Source organism: Uloborus diversus, chromosome 2, assembly GCF_026930045.1.
Source record: "Uloborus diversus isolate 005 chromosome 2, Udiv.v.3.1, whole genome shotgun sequence".
Lineage (NCBI taxonomy): Eukaryota > Metazoa > Arthropoda > Arachnida > Araneae > Uloboridae > Uloborus > Uloborus diversus.
In genome coordinates, this window is record NC_072732.1 from 189984834 (window position 1) to 189995675 (window position 10842).

General features: G+C 33.2%; 1 protein-coding gene across 1 annotated transcript in view; it reads right to left on the reverse strand.

The window, feature by feature from the left end:
* The window catches only part of LOC129216226 (uncharacterized), a 32494-nt gene extending 21879 nt beyond the window's left edge, over positions 1 to 10615 (reverse strand). Inside the window, exon 1 of the mRNA XM_054850424.1 lies at positions 10338 to 10615. Coding sequence (XP_054706399.1) covers positions 10338 to 10436 — 99 coding nt within the window. The 5' untranslated portion in view covers positions 10437 to 10615. The remainder of the gene's footprint in view (positions 1 to 10337) is intronic.
* Between the last annotated feature and the right edge of the window lie 227 nt (positions 10616 to 10842).

Sequence of the window (10842 nt, forward strand, 5' to 3'; positions counted from 1 at the left end):
TCCAGGTTTTGGTTTAATCTGGTATTACATTTTTTTTTTTACTTTACAAACCTGTTCTTTCAATAGGCTCAATAGTTGTTCTGTCACTACCCTAACCCCTTTCAAAAGAGTGGACTAGTTCTAACTGATAAGAACCCCTTTCAAAAGAGTGGAATAGCTCTAACTGATAAGGGTCAGTAATATTAGTTGCTCTAAGCAAGTATTTTATTCTGTTCTGAGTTCAAAGAAAGCAAAATGAATTTTTCTGTCAATAAAAGAAGTATTGTTTGGAGCATTTTTGAACCTATACCAAATGATTGCACAAATGCAAGATGTAAATTGTGCAAAAGTATTCTGTCAAGAGGAGGAGTTGGAAAAAAAGCAACTACAAGCTCACTGATGAACCATTTGGCTAAAAAGCATCCAGAAGAATATAATGAAAAAAGCAAAAACCAAACTTGTGATGCAGTTGTGGAAGCAAATATACCATCTACATCTACACCCAGTACAAGTCAAGGCGTAAAAAGGAAGCAAGAAACCATTGATTCACTTTTTGAAAAGAAAAAAAAATGGGACATTAATGACAACCGATCAGTAGAACTGCACACTTTAATTGCGGAAATGATAGCATGCGACAATCAACCATTTAGTTTTGTCGAAGATGAAGGCTTCATTAATTTAATGAAAAAAGCTCAGCCACAGTATAAAATTCCCAGCCGGGAATATTTTAAACAGAAAGTTATTCCTTCTCTTTATGAAGATTGCAAAAAAAAAAAAAATTGTAACATTAATATCAGATGCAGAATTCATATCACTAACATCGGATATTTGGACTAGTTCTGTCAGCAATGAAAGTTTCATGAGCTTTACTGCCCACTGGATATCAAAGGATTTTATTTATCATCACGCTGCCCTGGAAGCGAAGCATTTTCCGGGAAGCCATACTGGTGAAGCTATCTGTGATATGGTCAAAACAGTGGTTGACGATTGGAAAATGAATGACAAAATCCACATAGTATTACGTGATGAAGGATCAAATATCAAGAAAGGAGTACGTATTTCAAACTTGAAAAATGAATCCTGCTTTTTACACTCCTTGCATTTGACTGTATGCGATGGTTTAGCATCACAAAGATCAATAAGCGATTTAATTGCTCAAGGAAAAAAGATTGTTAAACATTTCAGTCATTCTCCCTTAGCATGTTCAAGATTGAGAAGCATTCAAGTGAATGAGTTAAAAGTTCCTGAGAAAAAACTAATACAAAGCGTGTCTACTCGATGGAACAGCACATATTACATGCTGGAAAGATTATTAGATCAAAAAAACGCAGTTTCTCTATATGCCTCTAAATTTTGGGATATAAGCAACTTAAGTTCAAATCAGTGGACAGTTTTGGAAAAGGTGCTCCATCTTCTGAAACCATTCGAAGAAATAACAAAACAAATTTCACTATCAAAATCATTTATTTCTGAAGTCATCCCAATACTTACAACATTAAAATTATATTTGGATAAATTAAGCGACTTTTCTGGAGTTGGTACAATGAAGGATACTCTTAGCCAAAGTTTAGAGAAGAGATTTTCATCAATTCAAAACAATGAACACTACTGCATTGCTACAGTGTTAGATCCGAGATTTAAATTATTATTTTTCAACAAAATTGAAGCAAAAGACACTGAAGTTAAGTCAAAACTTATAGCTATTATGAAAAGTACCAGCACTAAACCAGCTGAATTACTGGAGAAAAATATTTCAAGTTCATTCCTTCCAACATCTGAAGCACAAAATTCTTTGTGGGCGTGTTTCAATGAAATTGCAACGCAACCACTAAGTGAAGCCCCGGAAGAAACCTCCACTCAAAATGAAATTGACCGATATCTTTCCCAACCACTTTTGCGAAGAACTGACTGTCCCTTAAAATGGTGGGCGCAAAACACTGAAGCTTATCCTAATCTATCTCAGTTAACCAGGAAATACCTTTCAGCACCAGGAAGCACTGTTTATAGTGAACGATTGTTCTCAGAAGCTGGAAACATTTATGAGAAAAAGAAAAATAGACTTTCTCCTGAAAATGCTGAAAAATTATTGTTGTTACATCATAATTTGCGTGCGTATAAAAATAAGTAACTGTTTTATGATAACATATGATAAAATTATGATATGTTCCCAAGTCCCCAAAATTATTTTTTTCAAGTTTCAATTCATTTTTTCCCGCATTTCTTTTTTCTAAGTAATTGTGTAATATTTATGTTTATCATTTTAACCACTTCTCTATCTCTAGTTGTTGTGTCCATTCAATTATTTTTGAAGAAGCCAATCTACACTAATAGTTATTGCTTAATGCCAAGAGGGGCAGTTTTCACCCCCCCCCCCCCTTTTTTTTTGTTTAGTGCAAAAAATTCCATTTTTAAGTGATAGAATACTAGGTTAGATTAGAAATACTTGTACTCTAAATGATTTTTATTTTTCTCTCTGCCTTTCTAATTAAAATAATGATGCATTTTGAGATTTCGTAAAGTTTCACGACACTGAATATTTTTGCAATATTTTTTAATTTTTTATTTTCGTTTGTTCTAAAACATCCAAAGAAAACAGTTCCACTTTTGCAATCATAATTTTTTTTTATTTAGCTGAAATGTAATTTTTCATATGGTGTTTATAAATCAGTGTACTTCTGTTTTTGTATTGATATTTTTTCCCAAAATATGTTTATACCAAAATTTCTGAATCCTTTAGTTAGTTGTATTTTAAAACTTGATAAGTCTTATTTCCTTTATTTTGTAAATATCACATTCACAATTGACCATTACACCTATTCTTGGTCCCTTGATTTAAATTTTTATTTTTAAAATAATGATTTTGTCCCTCTATAATCATGCAATGTTTCTTTTTCCCTTGTGAAGGCTTTATAAAAATGTTCATTATTTGGTTAAAACAATTGAATCTAATTTTTAAACAATCATATCCTATTTTAATATGAAACAGAACTTCATTATCTTTGAAAAAAAAAAAAAAAAAACTTATTGCAGTGTCAGGATCAGGATTATGCATATGCAATATTTACTGCTAATGAACCAATTGCTCTATGTTATTCAAAATGAAAATTTATTATTTACAATTACTTTTTTTTTCTCATTCATAATCTATTACTTGAAAAATAGCATTGTCACACTGTATATATATTTTTAATGTTTTAGTTGGATTAGTATATAAAAGTGGATTAAAAGACTTTTTTAATTTTTATATATTAAGTTTAGCTATTATACAAAGTACTAGTAGTTTTAGACTTCAGGTCCCTTTTTTCCCTTGCGGCTAATTAAAAATCTGGTTTGAACTTGGACATATCATACTACTGCAGACATTACAAAGGTGGTTTTCAAAATGTTGTAAAAGGAATCTTAATAGTTTATGTCTGGACGAAATTTTGTATTTTAAAGAATAAGAAAAATAAAAGTTTTTTGAGTCTTTTTATTTAAGTTATTCTTAAAGTATGGTTTATCAGTACATTATAATTACTTTAATAAGAAGTATCAACCCTTCCTAATATGTCAGGGGGAAAACTATTTTGTGTGGTTTTTTCAGAGGTAATTTTGTAGATATATCTTAGTAACCATTCATTAATGTCCACCATTAAATATGACAATGCACTGGATAATGAACCTGACAATGTGCTAGAGGCTGACTTCATTGAAAATATTCAACAAACATGATGAATACAAATTTAAAGATGTAAAATTTTCAACGAAAAAGTGACAAACAAGCTTTTTTTCAAGTATTCGGCCAAGGCCGAATAGTAAACTAGGTATTCGGCCGAAGCCGAATATTCAGCTGACAGGCCGAATAGGCCGAATATTCGGCCGCGGCCGAATATTCGTTGCATCTCTAGTTCCTATGACATTTAAAGAATGTCCTGTATACGACCTCAAAATTTTACTAGTCTTCTTAATATTTTCAGTTCTTTTAATTACTTTAAAGTATGATAGTGGAAGAATATTGACCTCCGCACCCGTGTCAATTTTACAAGATACCTTAGTGGTGTTAATATGTATTTTTTCTTTCCACTCGGAATTGATTCCGTCAACAACCGATGCTACACTAATTTCATTACTATCGGTTTCATATTCATCAGAGTCATCTGTATTATCCACTAAATTTATCTGTTTATTCTTGCAAACACTAGCGAAATGGTTTTCTTTACCGCATTTGTAGCACCGCTTTCCGAAAGCGAAACATTTCCCGTAGCGATGATAAGAATCACATTTTGAACATTTCTTTTTTACTTCCGCCTTTCTTTCACTCTCGGAATGATCCACGATGTTTTTCTTTTTCGATGATGCACGCTTGTTAATAGCTAAAGAAGCGCTTGAATTCTTTTTCTCTTTTACTGCAAGGACCGAAGACACATGACTCATTAGTTGAATTTGCTTAGTGCTCGATTCTTTAGCACGGCAATATTTCACGGCCTGCTCTAAATTTAGATCCGATTCTATCAAAAGTTTTTCTTTGACTGCCACATCATTTATGCCAATAATTAAAAGGTCTCGAATTAAATTTTCTTCCTGCGTTTCGAAATCGCAATCTTTAGCCAAAACTTTTAAATTCGTCACGAAAGAATCAACACTTTCGTTTTCCCCCTGAACGCAATTGAAAAATTTGTATCTGGCTATAACTGTATTTTTCTTCGGTGCGAAATAATTATCAAAACTGTTTAGTACAGCGTCGTATTTCTCAGAGTCCGCGGAGCTTAATCCAAAGCTATTAAAAATATCTAAACAGTCTTCGCCCATACATGTTAGCAACAATGCTACTTTTAATTTATCCGCCTTATTTGTTTTCTCTGTTGCCTCTAGATAAAAATTAAATCTCTGTTTGAACTTTTTCCAATTTTCTGGAACGTTACCTTCCAAGCATAATGCTGTAGGCGATTTGGCTTCCATCTCGAAATAAAAAAATTCTACTTACAGTTTTGCAAGGTCCAAATCAAGGTTTGAGCGCACTTAACAGGTTGTTATCAATTTCCACTTTGTTGTTCCGTGAGCTGCCACCATGTTATATAGTTATAAATCATCCAGGTTTGGGTTCTTCAACGTGTGTGGAATGATAATACCAAAATAAGGAGGACAAAGTAATATGAACGTCTAACTGTTTTATTCACACTCCATGGACTGATTTTCCCAGCCAAAGCATTGGCAACCGCGCATGCGCTACAAGTCGATGCTCATTAGTATACAATATGTTACAGAATGCCCCTAGTAACGACACAATTTTAAATCATATTAAAAGTGCCGAATGAAACATTTAATGTCTAATGACAACTTTAAAGTTGAATGTGCTGTTTGTCCATCTCTAAAAAAGTGGCAGCAATGCCTGACAATGCAGTTTTCTGTTGTGACCGTACCCCTCTCGCAAGGATTAATAATATAAAATTATCTAGCGAAAAAGAAAAACGGAAACTTTTCCGCTTAAATTCAGTAATCTTCTAGAAATTATCCTGGAATACTTCTGAATAATTCAATTATCTTCCCTCTCAATGATAGTCGTGTCTCTGGCACTTTCAGAGAAAACATATGTGGGTTTGTAATAATTGCTTGGCACTTTCCTGCTTTGCTAAGAAAGCTTCAAAAAGCATTAACTCATAGCCACATCTAAGGCAGAGTCAAAAGCAAGTGCCATGAATCTAACTCGGCTGCAATTCTGGCTAAGCTACAGAACCCAAAGACTTATTGGCCCCCATTGAGAGCCTATTTGGACGGTTTGTGTTCGAAACAAAGCAGATTCTCTCCCCCCCCCCATTACATACGCAGGAGTGGCAAATAGGAGGGTCAAGAGGGGGCGGTCGCACCCCCAAATGTTTTGAGCAGAACGATACAAAATGGGTGAATTCAATTTATGTAAGTCGGAAATCAATGTTCATTAAAAAAATCTCGCTGGTTCTCAGTAACTATTTGATGAAACTCGACACATTCCCAGGCTAGAAAAAGTGTTTTTCGTTATTTGGATGACAACTTAGAAATTCACGAAGTATTTTTCGGCCTTTTCACGACTAAATATTTCATAGTTTTGTGCCCAGTGTAACGATGGTATGTCCAATATGAGAGGCTCGTGCAAAGTGGTGTGGCTGCATGGTTTTCTCAAGAAAATTCCTTGATATTTTACATTCACTTTTATGCTCATTTTTTAAGTGTATATTTATTGAATGAGCGTTCATCGCTTTCTTTTGCTAGAAACACGTTTCAGCTGCTCAATGCATTATCTGTTTTCATAGAAACTTCTTAAAAATGCATGTGCTTATTCAATATAAAAAAAAAACATATCAACAAATACCTTTTATGGGACTCTATAGTTATGCAATCTCGGAGTGACACAAGATGTTCTTCAAGAGTTAAAACAATAAAAACCTTTCTCTATAACTTCAATGCAGTGATTTGACGACTGTGAGAATTATTGCAAAACGATTTCTTTCAATGGTGATAAAGCTCATGCCCTTCAGCATGTATGACTTCGTTTGAATTTTTATTCAATTTTTTTGTATTGAGGAAAGTGTTTTAAAAATGCTTTACTCTATCAAAACATCTTCAATCTGCTACCCTTAATTTTCGGACTATTCAAGCCGCAGTTCAATCTACAATTGATCTGTGCGTTCATACTACCACAGTTCAATCTGCAATTGAAATTGAAAATAGATTTTACATAGATGTATATTTCAATCAATCGTGAAACTTTTTCAAAAATTTCTTTCCTCCGAGGCAATTTTAAAAAGGCGCTTTAAAAAAAAAATCCACATGATAATGTGAAGTCAAACACTGATTTTTTATTATTTTGTACGAAGTAATAGATTGTTTTTCGAATAAAATTAACACAAGATTTGATGATAATTATTTTTCTGCATGGTTGCTCTAAATTACTTGGATTGGATTTTTTGAAAACGAAAAATAAAATGTTTCAATTATGAGTAAAATTTTTAGCACTAGGCAAGAAAAATTACAAGCAATATACTGACAGACCGGTTATCACATCCAGAGACTGCAGTTCTGTCCTTGTTATGGACTCTTCAGCCTGGAATAGTGAATAACAGAGCTGGTGGCAGACGACATCTCATTGAAGCTGAGAGCGCTGACGAGACTAAATTATTCAATGATGAAAAATTAAGCCCCTCACAACTTTTGAAGTTGCCAGTGTAATTTTGAACTGCAAGACATAAAAAGTGTTTTCATACGTAACTTTGTTACTTCAATTATTTTTTAACTATTCCAGTCAGCTCAGCTGGTAGAGAAAGATTTTTGTTAGGTTAGAGAAGTATTTTCGAAGCACAATGGGCAAAAAAAAAAAAGAAAGAAAGAAATTTTTTTTCTATTTAGCTGTACTGGCAAAACAGCACGACACTGGGCACTGATAGTAACACGATTCCCTGCTCTTCCGAATTCCAAAACTCATGCATTAAAACTTTTGCAAAAGGTATGAAAACTTCAGTATCGAGATGTTTTGTATGATATCTTATTAGAAAATGAATCAAAATTTTAATTGCTTCTAAGCACTAATTTTTATTCATATTAAACCGTTTTATGACCACTTCCTGTTAGCTAATGTGTGTTTGTTACCGCACTGTGGTAATACATACATATTTATACTGGTGGCAAAAAATATTTTTCACAACAGTGAAAAGTCTGCATTTGTGAAACTTGTAACGATTCAGGAAACTTTTGACGAGTATACTTGATTTTCTCAGGAAGTGGATAAAACCTGTAAACTATTCCTTAGAAATAATCAGTAACGTTTTGGATTTTTTTTTTTTTTTTGAAGTGTAGATGTATATGATGCCAAAGTTGTATTGATTAACTTACAACGCCATCTATTCATGCAACTAAACAATCAATACACACTATTAATGCATAACAAACATTTTATTTGCAATAAAAAATTATAATAAACTATCCTATCTTTTAAGTTGGACCAAATTACAGATAGGTATGAAATTTCATAAAAATCGGTTCAGTATTTCCCGAGTTTACCCCGAACATACATCTTGACACGAGATTTTTATGTATATACAGTCGTCCCTCGCTACTTCGCGCTTGGACTTTCGCGGTTTCACCACATCGCGGTTTTTTCTGTTTCCCCCCCCCCCCAATTATAGCAATGAGACTTTTTTATGTTCTTGTGTAAACTTTTTCTTATAAGAGAATTACAAATTATGTCTTTTAAGTAAGGTAAGCTCTTCTTGGGGACTGTAGTTGTACTAGTTGAGGGAGTGGAGGTTTAAAATTGCCGAAGAAAGTTTATCTCAATTTAACCTTAAATGCCAACTGCAAAGTATAAATCACTGTATTATTACTAGGGGGTAAATACATCTCTAATGGTGTTCAACAACGTACTACTAGCTTTTTAAGCTGTATGCGTAATACCTTTGATGAGGATAGAGGAAGAAAGGGGGCACATACGGTCATTAAAACTGGAAATTAGTTCATCATTGAACAAGTTGAAGTTGAGCTATTTTCAAAGGTTAGTAGTAGTGTGTGAGAACTGCATGTGTGTCTGTGTGTGTACTTTATTTCCCAATAATTAATGTGATATTGATTCCGTTTAATATAACTCATTTTCTCATATTTTGTGCAATATATTAAGTAATACAAATGTAATGTTGGATAAGGACGCTTTTTAAGTCTAGGGGGCTCTAACTATGTTAAAAACCTATTTAAATTGTCATCAGTAAGTTTCATGCCCTCTAATTGGGAAAATATTCGGTTTATAAGTACAGAATCCTACTTCGCGGAAATTCAGTTATCGCTGTGAAGTCTGGAACGAGTTAACCGCGATAAACGACGGTTAACTGTAGATGTTCAATGATGTTATCAGGGTATTCAGGACCCATCCCAGAAATCAGAATCTAAGCCCTAAATGCAAAATTTTAGAATATTTGGTGATATTAGAAAGGGGAAAGATTCAGTGGTCTTCCGAATTTACTGGAAGTAATAAAAACAGAATTTTAGATGATCTTAAATGATGGAGCAGGGCTGTGTTTTGAGAGTTAGGGTGGCCTAGATGCTTTTTGGAATCGAAGTCCTTATGTAATTCTCGGCCGTCTTTGAAGGCGATAGGAGAAGATGTGGGATTCAGAAACTTTGAAAAAGTTTCAGAGCCCCACCAAAGTTGCCCTCCGAAACAAAGTTTCAAAATTGAACTTCTAGGCTACGTTTGATAGTGTAAAATGAAGGGATGGAGTTCAGGATCTCTTTCCCTCTTTTTTATTTGATTAAATTATTGATGAAAATATTCTGAGAAACTTTCCACCAGTTTTCTTTTCCAACATTATTTGAATGCTTTCGTTTTTCCATAAGGATATTTTCAATTTCCAGCCTTTTATATTTTTATTTAGACGAAATACAAGCGTTTGCGGTCCCCGTCAAAAAAACCTTCAACATTTTGAACTTATATGGTACTTTTCAGCATACCTTAGTTTCTTTTGCTTTAAATATCATGCCTCCTGAACATCGTTGTTAATTTTTTTTTATATTTAAGCAATTAGAACTAGTGGCGTGACTAATCATGACATTTTTAAAAAATATCGCATACTCTCTTTCAACTCTCTACTTAAAACTTATTTTTGCAGCACAAATATTTTTCTATACTTAAACTGCGATTTCTACATTGATATTCTTATTTAAACAGAAGCAAAAGAAGAAGAAAGATAGAAGCATAAACATGTCAGCGACCAATATGAAGTTTCGTTTATTTATCTATTCATTTTATATTTGACTGTAACTTGTCATAGGTCTGCACTATACATTGAATATTCTTTTCTTTAAAAAAATGTTCGTAACGTTCGTTTCAGTGGCTCTCAGTTGGGTGAATCATAATGCAGAACCTTGGATGTTACTAAATAATTTTCAAAAATCACATTTGCTTTCAAACTTTCGCCAAAAGAAAAATTTTTTGACACGATTATTCTATTTGTTCACTTAGTACTATTTCATTTTGTTAAGATTGCCAGATAGCGAAGGTTTCCTTTCTGCTTGTTTTTCATCACGAAAATGATACTATTTCTGAAAAACTGGGGGGAGGGTAGTAGCACAGAGCCCCTGAGTAACACACCTCGAATTAGCGCAACGAAGTCTTCCTGTTTATAAACAAATGAGAAAACTAATATAAGATTTTTAAAAAAACTGCTGCATACAGACACACGCACACAAACGCCAGTCGGAAGAAAATATTTCTCTTTTAATATCTAAACACCCAAAATTTGACCAACAAAATGTTTGCTGTCGAAACATTTGAAAAGACATTTTATTACAAAGAAATACGTTGAATTGAAAATAGTTAACAATTACATTTCTTAAAGATCAAATTAAAAAGTGCTTACTTTTCCAAAATATGTATTCTGCACTCGGGGAGGCGTCGTTTTGATATTAAACCGACTTAAAGAAATCGGACTATCTGGTTCATTACTAGTTGAAGCCATTAATATAGTATAAACAATCGGGACATTTAATTTTCTTTTAAAATTAATGAAATTGATTTAAAGTCTTTTAAGTTCATAAGATGAGCCTATTGATAACTTGTCATTGTGCATAAATGCTATAAGAATAAAAAGAAACTACTGCCATACGAACTGTCATTCTACAGTTACGCCATGAGCAATCCCCCAGAAGTTCACAAATCAAAAACGCAAAAAGTTTCATGTGACTTCTGGGACTAATCTTACCGTTAAGAGCAGGTGGAGCAGACGACAATTTTTTTTTATCTTTCGTCCTCAGATGTCAGTCGGAAAATACGGAGCTAAAACGTTTATGACTCTTTTTTGAAATATTCTTTTGAATTATAGCTTGTTAGTTTTTTTTTTTTTTTGCTTTTTTAAGTAAAAACAG